The sequence below is a fragment of the Dermacentor andersoni genome, chromosome 1 (assembly GCF_023375885.2).
Source record: "Dermacentor andersoni chromosome 1, qqDerAnde1_hic_scaffold, whole genome shotgun sequence".
Lineage (NCBI taxonomy): Eukaryota > Metazoa > Arthropoda > Arachnida > Ixodida > Ixodidae > Dermacentor > Dermacentor andersoni.
The window spans coordinates 275,399,369-275,422,823 of record NC_092814.1 but is presented as its reverse complement, the minus strand read 5'-3'; the positions used below and the strand labels follow the sequence as shown (position 1 = coordinate 275,422,823).

General features: G+C 49.5%; 1 protein-coding gene across 4 annotated transcripts in view; it reads left to right on the top strand.

Annotated features, from left to right (window-relative positions):
- The first annotated feature begins 207 nt into the window (after positions 1-207).
- Positions 208-23,455, top strand: part of LOC126547602 (uncharacterized) — a 460,580-nt gene continuing 437,332 nt past the window's right edge. For all 4 annotated transcript variants that reach the window (XM_050195494.2, XM_050195495.2, XM_050195493.2 and 1 more), the window contains exon 1: positions 208-584. In XM_050195494.2, the coding sequence (XP_050051451.1) occupies positions 312-584 (273 nt within the window). In that variant the 5' untranslated portion in view covers positions 208-311. The remainder of the gene's footprint in view (positions 585-23,455) is intronic.

The following is a 23,455-nucleotide window of genomic DNA, read 5'->3' as shown; positions in this document are numbered from 1 at the left end:
GAGGCAAAAAAAAAAAGCGCCTACGCGCGACAACAAGCCGCCCGGAAAGGCGCTCGCCGTCGAAGAACGGGCGCGCGCCGTGCCTGCCGCGGTGTCGCGTGGGGCCGTCCGATGCCGCCACCTGGCGGACGCCGGCTCCGAAGAAGGGAGGACGCGGAGGAGGCGCCCGGCGCGGGCGTTCCGAACGCGGGCGGCCAGTCAGTCGGTCCGCGAGCCGGCGCGAGCGAAGTAGCAGCAATAGTGCGGGCGATTCCGATGGCCGGTCTCCGCGCTCCCGCCGACTGACCACGCGCACGTGCTGAGCGGCGACCATGGGCAGTCCCGACGCGCCGGCGCGGACCTCCTTGTCCTGGGAGCCGTGGCGGGCCCCCCTGCTGGGCCCCGCGTCGGGCCACGGCGTGCTCGCCTGGCGCCTGGCCGCCGTCGCGGTGCAGTGGTTCCTCTTGACCGGCTTGGTGACAGTGACCGTGGTGTGCGTGGTCAGGTTACAGCGGCTTGAGGACAGAGTGAGCCTGCTCGAGCAGAAGCTGCTGGACGTGCGCGCGGACCCCCTCGGCGGACGAGCGGCTGCAGCACAACAACAGGTGGGCGGCCATCGAGCTAACGTGCGCCGGAAGACCAGCGCTTGCATTTCGCGGCTTTCCGGCACTTTCCCGCGTTTTACGCGCCAAGTATGACGACGAACCGAGTAGCACGTGTGTAGGCGGCGCCGGGTCCACCGGATGTCACGACGGCACGAGTCAGCGGAAAGTGTTTAATGATTGTTGATATAGTTAGGATGTATTCACAGATGGCCCAAGACTGAATGTTCCAGTGTAGCAGCGTGTTGAAGAGGGAATCAGGCGCGCTGCTTCCGCCAGCCTTAGGGAAGCTATGTTCTTTGAGGGTAGACGTTGATGCGATACTCATGATATGTAATGCGATAATCATTTACTCTGAAGTGACCGCAATCGACGTACATGACTGGTGCATCTTGCCGTGTTATTCAACCATGCTGTCCTGCCACCGCACCAACGGCGCAGCAACAACGAACTCACGTTCATTTTTGTTGCGCTGCCTTTGACTGATTTCTAGCACAATTTCTCAACCACACTCTGCGCCGCAAGCGCACTGACGTAGATACCGAGCCATGTACTCGGGACAAAGCATCGCCGTTTTTGGTGTTAATATCCTTGCACTATACCCACGATTGGTCGCAGAACTGATCATATACCGAACGGTTCTTGCTTAACAAATCATTTAAGTCTTCTAAGACAAGTAAAAAGAAAACAATGTTTTGCTTAATGGTGCTGTACCTACATTTGACAGTCCAAAGCTTGTTTAGCGAAAGCATCGCTGTTATTGCCCGCCAAGAAAATAAAAGATGCCGTACTGTAATTGCGCTGGAGCTGAGAACGTGAAAAGTCGCTGCTATCGCGTGCCAATAGAGATGCAGAGATGCAGTCGGCCAAGTCGCTCCGTGCAGTTCGCGGTTACGTACTCGCTGAACATGTGATTACACGGCGCCTCTGTAACAAGACATCACCACGTAAACATCCGAGTCACATGTGCTAGTGACCTTTAACGCAAACTGTACCGTGCTTTATCACTCCATCGAGGGTATTTAAATGCGAATGGAAGCCGGTGGTTTTCATTATGCTTTAATTATCCGGCCGAACGTACACGTATACGCAACGAACGTCGGCCACGCGCTATACATTTGTGACACGAGCATAACCACCGGGTTGTGTTGAGTGCGTGTATCGAGTGCAGAGGTGTGCAACAGCACGCCTTCTTGTCGTATTAACGCTTGACTCTAAACTTAGAGACACTGATAATCCAGAAAAAAAAAAAAAACATAAGCGGGCAAGGAAATGTAACGCGCTGTAAAATCAACTTTATCGTTAAATATAAAATTCATCTTACCGCGCATTACGTTGTACAACTTTTCCAGAACTGCGGAGCCACATCCACATAAATTTATAAGACAAATTTTCCGTGCACGTAGGCGTAGGGAAGGGACGTGAGCTGAATTTCGGGATTCGATGGCGCCTTATTTATTGTCGAGTTATCACGCCGATTACTGTCATCGCCTTACGCGATAGAAGTTTTGTGAACCCCCACCTACGGTTCTCAATGATTCCACGAGCATGAGCAGAGCATAGCTTTAGTTCTTCGGGGTGAACAAATACGAAATATTCGCCACTCGTCGCCAGGACAATCGCAGCTGAGCTTTGTTATTTTTTGTCACATTGCTTTACACGTACTTATTCAACAACAGATCTCTTCGCCAGGGCAGACAGAGCCCTCTGTATAGAGCGCTACATGGCTGAGTTGCCAATTTTTCGAAATTACCTACCTCTTGTGAACTAAAGTGACAATAACCAAACCACTTTAGCTCTACATGAACTCACCGTTACGGCGCTACTTTTGCTTTTATATTCACGCAACGAAAATATAACCACTGCTCAGCAGCGAGGGATCTTGTTTGTGCAATTACGGGGTCTTCCGGATAGTCGGACCCACTTTGTTGGACACACAAGACGGCAATGCGTCGACACTGCGCTTGTTCTTCGAACTTGCATTCCTCGGCGTGGGCAGCGAGCGTTCTTGTGTGTGTCTGTGCTCACCGACTCTGTTTCTTTCTTCCTGCCTCTTTCTGTCCCTGTTTTCCCTCCCAAGTATAGGGGAAGCCAACTGAGCACACGACCGCGGTTGATATTCTTGCTTTTCCATCTTGAGTTGTCGCTAGAGTATACGTTCAAACACATTAGCGTCCACGTTACTGGACCAGGTTATGAACTATACAACTGCATATACTTCGTCCGGGCAACATGTTTTCGACTGAGCGTTTGCGTATGGCGTTGGCCCAAAACGGTAAGCAGAAAGGCTGGGAGAGTAAAGGTGGACAGAGACAGAAAGAAAAGACCATTCGACGCATGCCAGTCGTCTCCTTTATGGCCGGGGCCCGCGGTATACTAGCATTCGAACTACGCAGTTCTCATATAACTCCTTATAGTATCAATCTCCACAATTTGCGTTACCTGAGTGCAAGAAAAATTCTTACTTTGGAATGCACTGCTCATATGCACCGGGATTGGTGTCAAGAAATGCGGCGCCTAATTTGCGGGCCCCTTCACCCACTGTGCAGCGTGGCCGACAATTTCAGAAAATAAAGAGTGAACAAGTTTACCGCCAGACAAGCAAAAGAAGAACTTTCACGCCTGGTCGTTCAAGCGTAGCAAACCACGTCCAACGATCACCACGGCTAGAAAGTGACTAACTTCGCGCATCTCCCCGAGTAGAAAGAAGAAAAAAAAAAGACAAGGAACAAAAATAAAATAAGAGGACATTACACGCGTGAACGCGTAAGCTAAAACGCGTCCTTCCCTCAAGGGGCGGAAACTATTTCGGCCTTCCCGGAGGCTTTTACAAAACGACAAGTTTGAAAAATGGGTGCACGCGCGTATAGCCGTCGCCGCCGCCTATTCTGTTCGCGTTCGTAGGGGGGAGTCACGTGCCGCGTGTTGCTCGGCAAAGGCGCGCCGAGGGCATGCGAGCCGAACGTTGTAACCATACACTACAGCCCACGCATGCTACCACCGCTCGCCCAACCTGTGTTTCCACCCCACAGTGGCAACAGTTTCTGCGAAAACCACGGAGGAGATCAATTTCGACGCTGCTTAGCACCGCCCATCTCGACGCTAATTAACGCGTCGCCTCGGCGCCCTTATCTCTGCTTGGCAACGCTGCGCTTGGCTGCCGTCCGTCGCCTCTTCTTTTCTCGCTCCTCCAGCCCGCTATCATCGCGGCGCCCCTCCGGTGCTCAAGAAAAGAAGGGGCTTCGTGTCTGTTTGGATACAGCCCTTGATTTCGAGGCCGATTCGTGCCGCGGTTCGGACCTGGTTGAGAATCTTAATGGAGAGGCAGATAATGTTGCGACACGAGCGTCTTCTATTCCACTGCCGCCCGCCTTCTTGCCTCCCGAAAGGCTTCGGTGCTTGGTTCCCACTCGGCGAAAGTAAAGAAATAAGAACAGCCTGTATGGTCCCAGTTTATAAGCAAACACAAACAAACATAACATAAAGAAAGAAAGCTCTCACTCTCTCACACACACAAATTGATAAAGCCACAAGAAAAAAAAAAAACTCCAAAAACATTTCGCGAAAACTGTTCCTATAGTTTGTTTTACTTTGTTTTAGCCTAAGCGAACCGAATATGCCGACGCCAAAAATAATTCAGTCTTCGACTAGGTGCTCCTAAATGCGAAAATCGCAGTCGCCTCGATCGACGCATGTGAAACGGGAATGCTAAGTCCGCAATGCGCGGAGAAAGCGCCTGCGAAAAGCGCAGCACAGCATCACTCCTTGTGAAATTTCAGGCCGGAACGTACGCAATTCGGTGCGCCTCAGAGAAAACGCTGCCGACTATGCATGGGACCCATGCACTGGTCAGGAAGTGCTACGGCGGCAGTTTGCGCGTGCAGGTGAAATATTGACACCGTCCTGTAGAGGGGCCGCGCAGTTGACACGACATTTTGAACGATAACAGAGGCTCGCATGTATCAATGTTTGCTTTAGCCCGATGCTTCCAGCCAACCTCCATCCATGACCATGCGCCCCTACGTTCTATCTAGCGCGGTGGTGCCAATAGGAAAAGAGGAAACAAGGATATATATATATATATATATGCATGCTTGGAAAAAGCGACAACAGCATGATGACGCTTAGGCATGCGAACAGTACATGTGTCAAAAATCAAAGGTGTAATTAAGGCCTGCAGAAGTTGTGAGATACACCACGCAACGGTTGGCACTGCCGCGAGCTTTTGACCTGCCATTTGGAGAAGGAGCAGGAAAACGAAAAAAAAAAAGAAAATGAAGACAGAAAAAGTGCGTACATATCGCAGCATCTGACTCCTGGACTCCGCAGTTCGCTGCGCTCGCACACTCCCGACGGTGGCCTGCAAGACTTTTCCAGCACTCGTGTTGATGGTAAATTTGCAAAACGACTCCGCATGTGGTGCTCAAAATGGCAATATCACGTACGTTTGAATCACCTAACGCACGTACACATTCCAGCAAAATAGAAACACAAGAAGGTCAAATGCGCACTATATGTCACCTGCATGTCTGTCGCGAAGGAAGGTGCAAAATAACTGATAATAGGCGCGCAAAGTAAACAAAAATAAGACATGTGTGCGACTAAATCGTTCTGCTTGAGTGATAATAACATCGAGTTGTTCTCACACTTTTCCCAATTTCCTTTTTCCTTTGTTGTAATACTTCATAAGTGAGAGATGTCGGCGCCTTTAGGCGAGCGCCGGCTGCTCCTTTTCAAGAAGAACAAATACACTCTGTAATCGAAATAATGGTGCACATGTGCACGCAGTGCAAACGGCGGGTACACATCACGTGGTAGCTAACTGCAGGGTTAAAAAGCGATAAACGAGCAGCGATGGAACGTCGTGTCGGGTAGGATTGTCTTTTAAATCGTCATGCTCATGCGCCTTCACAGTCGGATTAACTTACGCAGCAGCGAACGAAAGTCAGGACTGTAGCAGGTTACCAGATTCTAGCGGGCACTGCCATGCACTGCTGGCTCTCATTCAGACGCCTTCATCGCTTAGGGAAGAGACAGAATCAGAGAAAGGTGGGACACAACTTAACTCCAACCCGCCTCGGTGTCTCAGTGGCTGTTGCGTTCAGCTGTTGAGCAGGCGGCCGCGGATTCGGTTCGTCGCTGCGGCGCTTCATTCATGCGGGGGCGTGTATATATGCAGTGAAACAGAGTGCAAGAAAATCCGCAGAATTCTCGTTAAGGAAACGCATGCGTTCGAGGTTACGGACTGAGTAGACAGACGAAGAGATGTGGTATGTCTATTTCTCGCGCTGCAATCACTCACCGGCATCGTCATCCAAATGGAAAAGGCAAATCGCTATAGTGGGAATGAGAGAAGCGTCTGTGAGAACATATATTGGGCCGTGAAAAAAGAAAACGAACTTACACGAAGATGAAAGGCCAATCCGTTGCGAAATGTCCCTAATGTATGCTAACCAGCTAAGGGCGCGCAGGACAGAGCCGTGGGAACATATCGATGGCGTTCCCGAAGCAATATGGACTCTGCAGTCGTCTCCGTTTGTGGTTCAATACGTCTGCGAGTCTGGCTAACCAATGTGAGTCCTGTAAGAAATGCTGGATGTGAGAAGTTTTTTTTTTTTTTTTTTTTTTTTTCAGAGTCCCATCATTTGCGCGGTCGAGGCAGGTTCGAGAGTCAAGTCGCCTTTGGCGGAACAGGCACTCAACGATACGAGCCACCTTGCTCCATAACCTCTCGCGGTTTTTAACCATGTCATACTATCACCAGCCAGTCCGACAAGCTATATATATATATATATATATATATATATATATATATATATATATATATATATATATATATATACACACACACACACACACACACCATCGCCGACTAATCAAAAAAGCTGCTATGGGGCCCTATTACCAAGACCCGTATGACGTTTTTGCTTTACGCTGATATAGTTGTGAAATACTGCTTATAGAGTGTTCTACCGCAATATTTCTTTTTTTTTTAAATAGGATTAAACGAAATGTTGTGACATGAATATGCGAGGAGACGAGCTGGCCTCCCCGCTGACGACGCTCTCTCTCATTGCTTCTTCGTATGTCTTCGAGCTACATGGCTACGTCACATTTATTTAGCACAAGCCGTGCCTCTTATGTTTTCGCTGTCTTCAATTTTCACTGCGAGGCGCATTTCCGGTGATGGCTTTTCGCGTTATGCGTTGCTGTACAGGAATCCCACAGCTTGCTGGGGGCGCGGTAACTTTAATGTCCATGAAAGCTTGGAATGTTAGGTTCTCACCGTATTTTGCACAAGTCCTTCTCACTCATTCTTCAAATGGACTGCATAGCGTTGAGTGTTTAACAAAATATTTAAGACAGAAAAGAAAAGTTGTGTCCCACGTCCACCCTTTCCTTCTTGTCATCTGTGAAGTGATGAACACGGGGACGGACGGTTGAACAATGGTCCCCTGTATAAAATCTTCGCGCGAGATGCGCTTTTCGCGTGGCCGACAAAGCGCTGTCGCGCGCATGGCAGCCTGTATTCGCGCGATGCCACCTCCTCTGGCGTGGGCCATGAATGCAAATCACCTGACCGCTGCAATCCCGATTTATGCAAAGCGCGCGCTCTCTCCCGCTCCTATACACAGCTCCACATATGCGCCCTTCCGATCGCTGCTCTCGTTCCACCTTCGTTTCCCTCGGAGCGCACTCCCACTGCTGTGGATGCTGCAGGCGAAAGGAACGCGGGTGCGGGGCCACGGGTGGCTCTGAAGCGGTAGCGCATTGGCTACACGCGCAGAGCGAACGACGGTGCCCGCTGTTCTCTTTCTCGCAGCACTTCCTTTCTTGCAGGAGTGCTATACAGAGCTGTCATTTCGCGTATGCGCACAGAGTGCCAGAACAAAGAGAGTAGCAGTGAGAAACGATACGTGGCGCGAATGCTAATGCTGCGGCCGCGCATACCCACATCTGTAACCAATTTAAGCGGGAAGGCACGTGCGTGTAGCGGTCATTTTAGAGAACGGCCTTTCGGAGAAGGCCGGGTGCATCGAATGCAAATCGCGCTTGTGACCCGTCGCTTTTTTCTGGGCCATTTCTTAAAGGCGGCTTTAACCTGGATTGTTAAGCACGCGCGGCTTTCGCGGAATGTTTCAAAATTGTGTGGGTTACACTTCATAGACTCAATCCTCTACTTCAAAAGAACTCTGGAAAACGTTCTCGCGTGCTGACCTCGGACGTGCACTTACATGCATTCCAATTATATTGAGTGGCAAGAAATGCGATTACAATGAACAAACTAATGCGTGCGCATAAAATTCTGCAACAGCGACCGCAGAGCTCGGGCCTACCAGGACCACATTTTATCAGAAAAAATTTTTCCTCTGCTGGCGGTGCTTCAAGCGCCGCAAAAAGGAGCGTCCGCTCGCGAGAATATCTTGAAAGGTATTAGCATAATATTAGAATACAGGTGGGGGATGTAGTGCAATTCGGTTGTTTCACGCCGTCGCACGCAATGCCCCCTCTACACTCCCACTCCTCGCCACGACATAACTCGGCCGGTTGGTGAATAGGTGCTATATTAACCAGCCGTCGGAATCACACGAAACCGGCAAGCGACTTGGTACGTTTTCGCTGCGGTTTCCTTTCGATCCCATGAACACATGTAAATTTGGTATTCGCAGGCGCCGTTTGCTGTCATCTTGTTTCATTTCCGTTTTTCAACTTCAGCGACTCAGTGGCACGTGGTGTTCTGCCACTCAGAACGAGGTCGCAGGTTGGATCCTCCGTCTCGGTGGCCTCATTCCGAAGGCTTGGAATTTTAAAAAAATTATCTTGCAATGAGTATTGAGGTGTATGTGGTAAAGGCCCGGGTGGTAATAAACGTATCCAGAGCCCTCCACTATGACGTTTCTCTTGACCCCTGCGTTACTCTGAGACGTGAAACCCGGCCTAACAATCAATGGCTTCCATGGCCGACTTGATGTAATTTTTAACAGTTCCGCACTTGCGTCTAAGCTGCCGTATCACTTCGACGACCTATCACGAACACCGTTATGCTCCTGCACCGCGCGCATTATCCGCAAGTTTCCTCCAGGATGCGTCTATAGAGCCAGCGTTTGGTGGTGGAAAGATTTCCTAGCCGGTTGGTCGAGAGTCACCGCTAACTGGCTTCTTCAGCTCAGTCAAAGTGACCAACCCTTTGAGTCTCGGTGTTGTGTATAGTGAATGTCCTCCATTCCTACACACGACCTTGACTTCTCTTTCCAGCCCATTCTGGCTGACCCTCTGTCTCATGCGGCCGTGAACACATTCCGCGCGTTAGGCTTCGAATGACCAAAACGGAGTCACTATAGACCCACCACGGCTTTTTGAAGACGTTACCTGCAAATTCAGTGTACCACAGCTACAAGGTGTGTGTGTGTGTGTGTGCGTGTGTGTGTGCGTGCGTGCGTGTGTGCGTGCGTGCGTGTGTGCGTGTGTGCGTGCGTGCGTGCGTGCGTGCGTGCGTGCGTGCGTGCGTGCGTGCGCGCGCGTGCGCGCGGTCCGCGTTGAGCGGCAAAGCGCTCAACGCGGACCGAGTTGGGTTGTACAGCCAGAGCAAGCGCCATGTGGACAGTCTCATGTGGCTATCGAAATAAGCAAGGAACGCTGTGACCGTGCTAGCCGTGCATACTAGGGTCATTGCCGACCACCCTTATACGCACTCTTCTTTGTGACTGTGTTTTCACTGTTCCTGCAGCACTTGCAGGCCTCAACTACTGCGGACACCTAGTTTCGTTCAGAAAGAAAACAGTCCATTTCCGCCCGTCTTAATTCTTTTGTGAGAGCGAAAGAACTGGCACTCTCAGCGCAAACGTATATTGCTCACGTGTCAGATGCTCATATGGTCATCTTCGCGTCAATAAATTTTGCAATGTAATTAGATGGCCGCTGGTCACAAAATAAAACTGCCTGGAGCATTATGCCGCATATGTTCGTCACTAGTATTTGTTTACAGGGTATTCGCCTCGTCGCTGAGCTATTTTTGCACGTGTTTATCAATGAATGAATCACATTAACTAGGCCGTTTTTTTTTTCTTTTTTTACAACAACGAATTACATCTGAATGATAGCGATACTGCACAATAATGTTTTTCTTTCTTGTTTTATTGCTAAATTTAACGTACCCGCGCAAAGCCAAAATCGGTGATGTAATTGGACTGTGTAGCTTGGAAGCTATGCATGACAACACACTGCATTCGCATGGCTGCCCAGTCATAATGTCAGCGTTGCGCCAGTAGGCATTAAGGCCGCGACAGTGCTTAGGCCCCAACAGCGCGATGCCCGTTCTCCTTCTCGGACGGCGCGAAAGTCCGCTGGGCGCAGACGACGGCGCCGGCGGCGACGGAAGCAGCGGGACGTTTCGATTGGGGCGGCGGCCGGGAATCCTCTTCCGCGCTCGGGCCGGTGCAAGAATTGCGCGGCGCTAACTCGCGCGGGCTCCTCTGAATGGGAAAGCCGCGATGAATGGGGTGCGGTGCGCGCGCCGCACAAAGGCCGCGCATTAGACCCGTCCCGATTGGTTCCCGTCGGGTGCCGCCAGAGTGGGGGAAACCAATTGACTCTGACGCATGCTTCGATGAGAAATCGACGCCGGTCGCGAAATTAGAGACGCCGAGAGGGAGGTGTCGGACTTGACACGTCGCGAGCTCTGTGTCACTCCGTCGCGTTCGGGGCGCAAGACTCCACGCTCGCCTGGTATTCGTTGACGCAGCAGTGCTGCTGGCGCGAAGCCGCGCCCAACCCTTCTCGCCAGTTCTCGCTCGACACGAGCGCCAAGTGGATTGATTGTGAGGCACGCCGCGGCTGTGACTGATCTCGGCAGCGTAGACTCGGGAGTAGTGGTTGCGGCGGGGGGAGAGCAAAGAGGGACGGGACTGAGGCTGATTACCGGCGGGAGGTGCGCGGCACTCAACACGCTGCCGACGGTTCGCTCTAAGTGTCGGCAGACGCTTCTTCCCTGTCCTCCTTCTCTCGCAGCTGATGTTACTTGTGCCTTCCAAGTATACAAAGTCTCTGAGCCGGCTCACTAGGGGAGGAGGGGCGCTGCGGTGTGAGGCCCCTGGTTGCGGTGGGGTGCGCTGTGTCTTAGCCTTCGTTTGGGTCTGCCTCGCTATGGTATCAATGCGAACAAAACGAACTGCCAATTGTCTGCTCATCACGGGCTCGGTTCGGTTCAGCTTCGCTCAAAAATGACGGCAAGAAAGCCGAATGTTTGACCCTTGACTTCCTGCGTGCGCGCTCTTCGTGAAGGACACGCCTTGCGAGCGCCGCGAGGACAATGAAGGATTGCTGAACCGAGAGTACGTAATTGTTTCTCTCTGCGATAGGGGCTTCCAACGAGGTTTAGCTCCATTCATTCGCAATTATTCGCCACGTCTGCGTTCGTAGAGGACGCGGTAAATGGACACCTCAATTTGGCCCAGCTACTCAATAGATGACAAGGATACTCGCCAGGACCTTCCGCATGCGTGCTTGCAACACCTTATATTTCCCGAGGGCTCAGTTATAGCCCGCAAAGAAACGTCACGTCTCCCTATGGAATTCTTAAGAGAGAATGGTTTGATAGACATATGGTGAAACCCTTCAGTGGTATTGAGCGAGACGCTCGGGCGGAGCAATTGCCGGCCTTGATCGCCAGGCTAAACCCGACTGTTGCTACAATTCACCACCACCACCATCGTCTAGACAAACGACACCGCAGGTGTTTGGAACGCCGGCACCACGCCCCGATATGCGGAAGCTGGTAGCAAGCGCCGGTAACTCTGCACAGTCACTGTTAGGAATTCCGACCGAGCTGGTAGGTAAAGCTAATGGTGTGTATACCATGGTGCATAATCACCTCATTTTGAAAACGGACTTGGTTATTTATTCACATGCTGTCCGAAATTTTAGAAACATTTGTGGGGTTCATTGTAGGCTTCCCATCTATGAGATGAATAGCAACAATAATGTCCATTGCGCGAAATAAGCTGCTGGTGTACGTGGCATTCAAGACACATTTCACGCAGTCTGATGACAGGAGTGGTGAAGGCGGGGTGGGGTTGATTACACGCAATGTCACGTGGCAGTTGCCACCGCAACAAAGACAAAAAAGCAGAGGGAAGACACGTCCACCACTATAAGGGCCACCACGATTTCATTCTCATTTCAGGCGAAGAGAGCGTAGCTTATATTTGTCGTTCGAGTTCTTGCCTATACACTCTGCAGCAGTATAACAAAACAACAAAAACAACAGCAAAAATGGAAGAAAGAAAGAAATGCCGCTTCGTGCTGCTTCCAGCGAAAAGAATTCCTTTGGTAGTGATGCCGGAGGGCGCTTGACGGCTCACCGCGCCGCGCAATGAATGGGTTTGCGCAAAACGCGTAGTACTACACCGTCGTCGCCGAGCAGAGACAAACGACGTCTCGACGCGCGTTTTGCGACTAAACCGCTAACGACCGACCGCCGCTCGAGGATATCGCGCGCGCCGTCTCCGCCGTAGCCACGAATTGCGTTAAACGACACTCCGACTGATTGGGTTATAAATCCGTGCGCGGCGCGAGGACGATAAGAAACTAACCGACACGTCGCGACCGTCGGGCTTCGTCCTTCCCCGCTCCGATAACTGGGCGAGCCGAAAGAGGGCGCAAGGCAGCGCCGTCCCATCGCGTCAAACGGCGCCGACGTTGGCCTCGTTTCGCCGTGCCATTCGGTGCGACCTCTTTTCCTTCTATCTAAACTGCAGCCGGTGAAAGTCGTCGACATTGCCTCCTCTGCTGCGGAGATCGGTTTCGATACGAAGCGTAATTTGTTGGACGCGTCCAGCAAATGCATTCTGCAGTCCGCGGCAAGTCGTTCGACCGTGCCCGCGTATTTCCGCTTGCTCCGGGACTTTTCTTATTCTTCTTATTGCCCTCCACCTTACCTTTTCCCATAATCCTCGGGTCCGAACAGCGTATCCCAAGCGCGTCTGTGTTGCACAAGAGAAACATCGGCTTTTACTTTCTGCAGTTTCGCCATATGGCGGAACCACCGTGCAACGCTTTTCGAAATATTGAATCGGGTGCGTAAGAACTGCTCTACCGCGATGTTACATAAAAAAAAGGACGAAAAGAAAAAAAAACTGCACTGTACGGGCAGAGAGGAAAACGCGGTATACCGTGAGGTGGCCACGATAATAGAAAAACAAGGAACGGACCCTGTGGAGCGTCGCTGCGCCGACCGATTTTGCAGAGTGAGCCAGCCAGGGAAAATAGTACTGCTTCGAACAGACTCGGGAAGCCGAAGCATGCAGCGAAACACTTACCGTGCTCATCGTGCTATACACACGAGGGCATGCCTCTGCGTAGAATGAACGAAGCAAAACAAAATAAAACGCACTTATCTAATATCATGATAAGTAAAAAAAAAAAAAGCCACTTATCTAATAGTATGAAGAATGGTTGAAGCAGAAAGGCCCACTAGAAATTATCGAGAGCTAAAGCAACGGTCGCTCAAGCGAAAAAGCGCTTCAGGTTTTACATCTCTCTCTAATAGGATTAGGCGAAATATACGGCGAAATCGGCCCCCAAAGGAAGAAAAGACAACTTCTCGCCGCCCACAAAGTTATCTCTTGTGTTCCATAACAATTTGACAAATGGGCCGCTTCGAAATAGCTTGAAAACGATGTTGAATATGCGCAAACGTTACATTTGGGAGGAAAGATGGGCATAGAACGGTCGTAACTAAAGTGTACAGGTGCATAGACCATCCACAGGCGAGAGACAGAAGGGCGCCACAAGTTCTTCCATTGTGCTGGTATAATGGCCTATTCTACGACCAAATCAAATTCTCATTTATTCCTTATTTCTAACCATACTCTCTTCCCTAGAATTCCGTGCCAGTGTGGCTGAAGCTGCGTTAAATGACGTGTCACCTGGCTGAGAGCGCATTTCGAACCAGGCTGTACCTCTTTCCTTTGCACGTGTAGGTAAAGTAGGACTGACACAATTGCCGAAACAGCGTCGCCTCGCTTAAAATAAGAAAGACCTCGAGCGTCGCAGGCCCAAATGCGCGCGAAAACCCACCCGAAAGCCCCATAAAAATGCTAATGAATCTCCGGCGAGGCTCCGAAATTTTCGTTTCAATTTGCTGCGTCTTATCTCGAGACAGGGCGCCCGACAGGTCTTTTATTCTCAAAGGGCCGAAGTAATGAAAAGCGTGGAGAAAAAAAAAAGAAAAAAAAAAGTGACTACAGTAGATTGTGCGTTCATGAACTGCGCAGTGAGGACATTTTTTACCTTTTTTCTTTCGCAAGCGCGATGTCTTTCATAACGCGCTTTCAAGAAACACGGCACATCTCGTCAGCCCGTGAGTCAATGACAGCGAGCATAAGCGCCGACGGCCGCGAGCACGTTGAGCGTGTACGCGCAGTCGCCGAACGCTGATTGCCGGCGCAGGTGTTTCGAGCGCCGCTCGAGCGCAGGGCACACCGACGGGATGGCTGATTGGTATCCATGTGTTTCTCAGCAATCCTCAAATTCTCGGTTCGAAGAGAGCTCATTAATTGCGCTGTTCCAAAGAGTGCTCGTTCATGTCTCCTCAATTTTTTCTTTTTGTTTCTTGTTCTTTGCTTGTCAACCTATGGGCTAAAATTGGCGTGAAAATAAAAATACTTCGAAGCACTCTCCGTGAGCTTGCTTTTGCGCAAAACATCTACTTGCAATGATTACAACTAAATATACTTTGCGCACGAGCAGCCCGGCAGCACTGAATGATTGAAATGTTGCTATAGCTATATTTCTTAATTGCGTGGAGATGCGCGGCCCGTTCTTGACTTTGGAATATTCGTGGGTGAACCAAGGGGGAGTGCGAGATATAGAAGCAGCTGTGTGAAGGGGGAAAAAATGTGGACCCTGACAACCTGGTCTCAATGACGCCCTTGAGCTTGACACGTGATAGCAGAGCAAGGAAAAAACGGCCGAATCGACAACATATCTGTAGCAATGAAAGTCCGTAGAATAAGCATTTGGCTGAGCAGTAAAGTATAAGTAACAGAACTTCACCGTTGTGCCTCTTTCCATGTTAGTACTGTGGTGTCACGCGCCCAGTCGCAGAGTCCACGCAGCCCTGAAGGAAAGAGTAGAAGCGAAAACACTGTGTCATGTGTAGCTCTCCGCAGATCTTTCAGCAGTATTCTAAGCGACAGACATTGATGCAATATGATGTAATCACAATAAGACGTTGGCGTGACGAGTAGACGTTGTGTTTAGGCCATAGAGTTTTATACGATAATTGCTAGAGGGAACCCTGGCGCTAGTGTCTACGGCAGCTGCAAGCGGGGCGGTTCAGCCAGCATGGGAATGACGCTGAGTGTATATGGATTTGCCTAAACTTCGTCCCTCCGGCTTCAAACGACTATACGCGACTGTGTAAACTCGTCATTTTAAACAAAATAATTTGCAATAAAGAAACATTGCTAAAATTGTCCGACGACAGGTTTCGAACACGGGACCTCTAGGACAGATGCCCAGTATTGAAACAATTACGCAGGGACGCATGCATCGGCAAGCGTCATAGAACGCCTTTGTTAATTTCTCGCGGGCAAGCCAGCGCGCTCAGACGCTCGGCGCGTTCCGATTTCGCCACCCCGACAGGCTGAACCGCTGCAGTTAGTAGCGATCGCGTGTGTCCACGGAGTCTTCTGCACTTAGAAAAGTATAGATTGCTCTGGAATGTAGGACAATCAAGGCAGGTAAGGCGTAGTAAACAAACCCAGAGGAACGTCTGAATCCACGAGCATGAATATGAGACAAATGCAGCTACTATATACCCATCATTCCCATGGTGGCCAAACGATTGCAGTGCCAGTGTCCCTCTAGTAATTGTTGTAGGAAGCTCTAGAGCTTAAGCACATGAATGCGTAATTGAGTCAGTTTTGCGAGACGTATGCTCTTAAGTATCGTATTACAGTATAGCCACTGAAGTGCAGCTGTTGCAGACGTACCGGAATACTTTACACTCCATTGCATCAAATTCCCTTAAATCAACAAGGCACAGTGACGAAGCGGTATCAAAGTCTATAGCAAGTTATTCTTTATTCGAGGAAGTGAACGAGACGCTTTAAACTTTACACTTATGATTAATACTGGATTATTCGTGTTTTATTGCGGGAACGCAATAAGTAAGTAGTATCAGATGACCACTTAGAAGGAGAAATATATCAGAACCACGCAGCCCGGTTTGATATGCAATAAATACGATCCCTTTGCCTGTATCTCAGAGATAATGGACACGCTGGAATGGGAAACGCTGTAGATTTACAAGAGAGGAACTAAGATTAATATCCTTGCATTGCACATATTTATAATGAAACCAAGATCGTTACGACGAAGCGTGTTATCGAGGCAACCTTTCTTTCAACGCGGTGTCAGCAGCACTCAGAAAAGTGTAAGGATACTCCTTCAAATAATGAGCTTTGTGAACTCCTTTGTTTTGTAAATTGTAAAAAACACTCTAGTACTGGAATAAGCTTCCAGGGCAAATGGAAAAATTACGTGTAACAGTGTCTTTTTTTTTTTTTTTTTGTTATGGCGCACGATGTAGTTATGGCGCACAAATCTCTCTATGTGTGCATGTTTATTTTGCATTGATTCTGATATTGGAAATTAATTGCCGCCCCCGAACTTATTTGCTTATTTATGTAATAATTCTCAAATCAAGTGGATGTTTTGTTTATGCTCTTTCCCCCTTGCCAGCACGCCCTCCCACCTCCCCGTTAGTAATACTACTCTACCGATACAAGTATTCTGCAAATAAAATAAAGATAAATAACACGTTAAAGACAAGAAAACGAAAAAAAATTGAATTCAGACCCGTGCCCGCGGTCGAAATGACAAATAATGAATCACCAGGCACCAAGGGAACTCACGCCACAAATGCTAGGTCTTAATTTTTCAGAATGAGATTGGCGGTAGTAGTTCCTCTAATTTAACCATCATTACCACCAAGCGTTGGCTAAATAAACAAACAAGCAAACATAAGAACACCAACCAATGGCAAAATAACGGGGCGACATGAAAATATTATATCTGGGAAACTACAAAGAAACAAAGCTAGACCGCAACGCTAGAAAGACAGAAAAATAAAGGAGAGAAAGAAAGAAAAGCACGGTACACCGCCGCCGCCTTGTTATAACAGCACTTGATGAAACACGAAATAAAACTGAAACAAACGGAACAATTGGCGGCTCTCCCTTTTGAGAGCTATCGCTCGTGCTGCCTCTCACTTTGACCAAGGCTGCTCAAGTGTCTCTTTCTCTCTCCCTCTTTTGCTAGGTCATCTTGCATATTCAACGGATGCTTTATAGAGCCTGTGATTGTTTAGTACTCCAGAGTGCCGAGTTACGAATCGCCTTACAGCCACTGAACAACGAACCGACACCCAACCTATATGCAAACACATCGCGTGATGTTTACTGTTTGGTTTTGTCTGCACTTCAGTATGCGAACTATTTGCGTACACCTCGATCCGCTTACTTATTCCTCGCCACGATACCTGCAGCTGCAGGAAATCTGAATAACCAAATCATTTATCGCTCATTGAATGCGATGGTATTGCGCAGATTTTAAACAAATGATAAGAAACTCCACCGTCGTCGTTGTACTCGGGTTTGCAACGTGTGGTGTGCGTGGGCCGATCCCGTAGGCTTGTACTCATAGATGCGGATGTGCCGATGTCCTGTTGATAGGAAGCGATATTTGTCCCCGCAAAGGCTTTAACGCGAAAGGGTTAAGGGCCCTACGTCGCAGAAAATCCGGCGTCAGCGGCTGGCATCGGACCTCATCAGTGTTGCTAATTGCTCGGCGTGCGCTCTTGCCTCCTCTCCAGTATCATCCGAAAATCGACAGAAAAGCACTGGGACAATCCGGATAATCGCCACAGACGACTCCAGAGATTGGACCCTACCATGAAATTTAGGCTACCACCGAAAATTCAACGTAGATGTGCCAGTCTTCTGCACAGACTAAGGCTGGGGGTAGCGTTTACGCGCGGATACGTGCACCTCATGCGGCGCACTGAGTCTCCAGACTGTGAGTTGTGCAATGTGAATGAGACTATAGGTCGTGTGCTTTGTGACTGCCCTAAGTACGTGGAAGAGCGTCAAAAGTTGAACAATGACCTTATGCGTCTCGACAGCCCACCGTTGTCGGAGGACGCTATTTTAGACCCTTGGCCAGACGCTCAATCGAGTTTCAAGGCCATCCAAGCGTTACTGGATTTTTTAGAAAGTACGGGCCAGGACTGTAGGCTTTGAGCATGCCAAATTGCTTGCCATATGTTTTACATCCTCCTTCTCTCGTCATCGTCACCCATCATGCGCCTCTTTCTTCCCTCTTTCTTTCCCTCTTCCCCTTCCCCTAACGCCGAGTAGCTGGCTAGAGGAATATACCTCAGGCCGACCTCTCTGCATTTCGTATCATTAAACTTCTCTCTCTCTCTCTCCGCGTGCCGTATTATCCCTAGAAGGATACCCAAATATCCCTAGAATAATGTTAACCAGAAAAGCGTCTGGTTGGCTACCCTACTCTGGGGGACGGGAAAGAGGGAAGACAAAGATAGACAGAGCGAGGGGAGGGGGAGGAAAGCAGCGGTGAGCTCGCGCACGCACGCGGAAGGCCTCACCTAGTCAAAGGCGTTCACATAAGCCAGTCGCCCTCAAGACAAAAGTGCCGTCAAAGCTTTGCGCGCGCTTCTATTCACATCTGTATGTGTCTTGTTGAATGACAGAGTAAATTGGTTTCTTTTTACTCGTCTCACCGTGCTTGTCGCTGCCCGTTCCACAAGTTGCCATTTACTTCGGTAATGCGCCTGCTGCACAAAGAGCTCTTGGAATTATGAAGATATGAGGTGCTGTGAAAGTAGAAGTATTGAAAACTGCCAAGCATGCGTTCTCGAGCGCGCAAAGATAAAACTGGCCAAGCTTCAGAAGCTTTGCTTTTACACGCGCTGTGCAGCAGCTGTAATACCCAGGCGCGATAATTCGCCCTTTTTTGCGAAGAGCAGCAAACAAGGAGGGAGGAAAGAGAAAAGTAGAAGGCAGGGAGGTTAACCAGAATAACGTCCGGTTGGCTACCCTACACCGGGGGAATGGGAAAGGGGAAACAAAGATCACAGGGAGAGAGAGGAGGGAAGGAAAGAAGGAAATTGTGGCGAGTTCGCTGACGCGTGTGGTCTTACAGAAATCGCGTTAATAGTCACAGATGGTCGCACAAACCCGTCGTCCTTAAGAAACAAGGGTTTCCAAAACGAAGCATGGGGCAGCGCTGAACGCCCTTTTTCGTCAAAAAGAAATACTATGTTACCGGAACTGCCTCAATTACAGAGCCGCCGGACGACATGCCCCACAAGGTCGGCAAGAGTACAGCGACACCCGCTTTGCCCTCTCCTATTACGATGCCAGAATTGTAAGAAGTCGCGACTGACTACAGCGCTGCTAGTTCTAGCGACCACTACAACAGGCTCGCTGCCCCAACTCCACTGGTATTGCAAGAAAGTTAAGAAGCAGGTGGTTCCAGTAACCTTACTAAAGTCTGCGTGGGTACTTATGAATATGCACAGTGGCGTAAAAGACGAGATAATCTCGTCTTTAAAAATCCCTAGATACTTCGAGAAAGACGCTAAATCCCAAAACACACTCATAAACCCCTATATCTAGGGACAATTAAATCTCTAGAGTTGGCATCACTGGACGTCGTTTCGGTCTAAAGAATTTCGAACCACGTATACCCAGGCCATCCATGGGACGCAAGGAAGTTAATGAATTGATTGAGTTACTCAAGCTAAAATACTTAGAAAAATGTTAAAGTACGACTTACACACAACCTATAGGCATGACAGCGTCGGATTGTAACTTGAATATATGAGAAAACATAATTCTGTTACGCGAAAACTCAAACAAGCCCATTTTCCAGCGTTTCTACATCATAGGCCGCGTTTCTACCAGAAAGCCCGCCTTCGTGCGTAGCGTTCGCCGCCAGCGTTTCCCGGTAAACATTACGGTTACATACGCTGCAGTTACAGGAAGCGTGAGAAGCGGTCAGGAATCTTTGAATGCTATCGCGTTCCACTCTTAAAGGCGAAGCTTAAGCGTCCTCCATTTTTTACCTATGCCGTATACCTCTACCGTCCAAGTTAATTTTCATGTCTTTGTGGTAAGCAAAAAACTCCCCATACGTGGGCCGATCCCGGAGATAGTGAAATGCCGGGCTGACCCGCGGCGGAGGTGAATCAGGCGTTAAGCACGTGGGCTGATCGCGAAGATGGTGCAATGCCCGGCCGACACGCGGTGGAGGTGCAGTTCGCCATTAAGGGGCCCGCCCACATACACAGCTTCGCTGGTCATCCTTCTTCACAGAGTGGAAGGGCACTGAATTTTTTTAATGCGATGGCATTCTACAGATCATAACATTGCCTTCGGTGGCGTGTCTTAGGCGGAGCATCCGGCGGGAAACAGTGACGCGCAGAATAAGGATCAGCAGTGTTGTAACGTAAGTAGGTACGTGGCAGGAATGAATGAATTATGGGGTTTTACGTGCCAAAACCACGGTTTCGACCGCCAGGGGATCTTTAACGTACCCCCAATACACGGGACACGGGCGTTTTAGAGCACAGCTCTTGGGCGCCCGTTGATGCGGCGAGCGCCGGCGTCCCTAGGCGTCCTCGGCGTAACCGAACGAACAAGCACAGCGAAGGATCAAAGAGCGAACGCGGAGCGCAGCGGCGAATGAAAGACGCCAAGGGCGAAGAGAGCGCGATACGGAAAGCGGAGGAGGAGGAGGGGGGGGAGTATGGCGAAAAGCGTGAGAAGAAAAGCGTAGTGCCGCGGAAGACGGGCTGTGCCGCAACGATGGCTACAAGATGGCGCCAGAGTAGCACGCTTCGTCTGTTCACCGATGACGCCACCGATACCATATATGGAAACAAAGCGCTGCATTAGCAGAGGTCTGTCTGCGGCGGCTGCTGTGAATCGCGCCCACGCGTCACCCACGCACTACCTTTCGCGATCTCCCGATTAGCGAGGCAGTCGCGCCGCACTTCGCTCCGTTTGCAACGTGCTGCACGAGGCAGACTGTCCGCGCCAGCCAATTTATTGCGGAATGAAAACACCTATAGAGCTGCGCTCAAATTTCGCATTAGGGAGTATCGGAATCGTCAGTAGATGGATGGATGGATGCAAAACTTTAATAAGGTCCTGAGGTACGCGACTCAGCGCGCTGCGGGCCGCTCCCACGTTGGGACAGTCAGGCCTTGCCTGACCGCCGCATCGTGGGCCCTCCGGACAGCGCATAGTTGCGCCCCGGCTTCGGGGCTCTTGATAGCGGAGAGCCACTTGTCCTCATTGATTTGTTCTGTGCCTCGTAACGAGGGGCAACGCCAGAGCATATGGTCTAGGCTAGCGATGTCATTGCAGTGCCTGCAAGAACTAGTGGCATAGGTGTCGGGATTGAAGTTTTTCATTTCGCCCCCTTCGATATGCGGCCACCGCGGCAGGGATTTGATCCCGCGATCTCGTGCTTAGCAGCGCAACACCATAGCCGCTAAGTCACCGCGGTGGGTGGCACGTGACAGGAGGAGCGGGCGCTCTGCATTGCGCAGCGATATCCGCCGTGTGGGTGGTTATATAGCAATGGGTGTGTTTAGAGTGCTGTGAGTTTTATAGCGACAGCTGCGAGTTATGTGATATGTGTATATGTATCGTGTCGAAGAACAACAAACAAAAAGTAGTCGTTTTCACAGTTCTGTTTCGGTTGACCATGATGGGTGTTATACACTCTTATACAGCATCACGGAGGTGACCATGAAGTAGGAGAAATCATAAAAATGTCCATAGACATAATCATGGAAAGATTGGATCTCGTATAGTGCTATCGCGTTACAATATGTCCAGTCTAGTACAACATGGGGCCCTATCAAAGGCACGGTGGCCTGTTTCGTTTTCAAACACTTCATGCGCACGTAACGTTGTCTGGACGCTATTGATTTCAGCAGGCGGATCTTTGGTTTAAAGCTTTTAGTGCATAATTGGGCCTGATTAGCAGTATTTATTATGCCAACAGTAACGTTTGTATTCAATTGAACACAATGACGAAAACAGGGTGTATCAAATCTGTCTGGTATTCTTTTTTTTTCTTTTTTTTAGTGCTCGCAGTGCGCACGCACACTCGTATACTGAATGAAATAACTATAAAAAATATATAATAAATTCTGGGGTTTCAGGTGCCACAACCACGGCATGATTATGAGGCACGCCTTAGCGGAAGGCTCCGAATTAATTTTTAGCACCCGGGGCTCTTTAACATGCACTTGAATCTGAGTACACGAGCGTTCTTGCGATTTGCTCCCATCAAAATTCGGACGTTGCTGCCAGGATCGAACCCGCGACCATGTGCACAGCAGCACAAGGCGATAGCGGCTAAGCCACCGTGATGGGCGAAATAACTATTCTTTCGTAATTAAGATCAAAATAGTCATCCTCGGGGCAAAGTAAGCCGAAAATAAGCGCATTTGGCTCGGCACCTCTGGAACCACATGACAGAATAAAAATTATGTTCACGCGCAGGTCCTCATATTCTTCTAACGATGATGGTTATTGGAAGAGTAGAAGAAAATGCGTTGACATAATTGAAGGAGACTGGCGCCAGCGAAGGTGCGGTGAGAACTTTACAACTATGACGACGCGATAGCGGTTGACAAATATTTGACGATAAGGCAACATCTGGCGTATCACACACCATATGCATTATCAGTCATTATCCCTTTAATGACGGCACATATAAGTACCCCAGAAATGTTTATTTTCTATCTAAATGTGCAAAACATATCGAGGATAAGCATAATCGATGAAAACAGACCAAAAATATTTTGCGCAAGTCTTTTCACCAAAACAGAAGCAGAAAAAGCAGAAACGACCTAAGGCTCCGTTTGAAATTTGTACGGACAGTCATCGCCATGTGTGGACTATAGGTGTACATTTAAAGCACATGTATGACACTACTGCAGCCGGATATCTTGCATCGTTCTGTCTCCTCTGACCGTACTTTCCAAAGGAATTGAACTTCTTTTTCGTTCGGTGTTCTTCCTCTAAACGAAGAAATGACGCTTGCTGCCTGTCATTCAGTGTTGGCCGAATACATTTAACCAGAAACTCAATACCGAAACTCAGGAAAAATTTGTTTTTCTTGTATGTTGCCTGTACACGCAACACTCGTCAATAAAAGGTTATTTGTAAATGAAAAGGTGTGATTACACATTCACTGCTGCAAGCGTTTCTCGATGGCTTACGAGTGTACGCATATCACATTCGCTTCTCGTGGTCGCATTTCATAGTCATGCCGCCCCTATCGCGTATATTGCATGCATTTTTTTAGAGCGCAGCTTTTAGGTGCCCGTTCCTGCGGCGAGCGTCGGCGTAACCGAGCGAATGAGCACAGCGAATGATGAAAGAGCGAACGCGGAGCGCAGTGGGCGTTGAAATACGCGAAAAGGAAAGCGGATGAGGAGGGTATGGCGAAAGCGTGAGAACTTGAGGTCGGCCTACTTGGTGTTTACTGCATATCATGTTGACCGCTAACGAAAGACGAAGACAGAGAAAGAAAACACGAAACGACCCGACTCTCCGTCTTCCGTCTTTTATTAGCGGTCGACATGACATGCGTGACAAGAAAGGCGTAGGGCGACGACAACCGCTACGAGATGGCGCCAGAGCAGCGCGCGTCGTCTGCGAGGTCTGTCGGCGGCGGCTGCTGTGAATCGCGCCCACGCGTCACCTGCGAGGTGCCTACCGCGATCTCCATGCAGATTAACGAGGCAGTCGCGTCACATT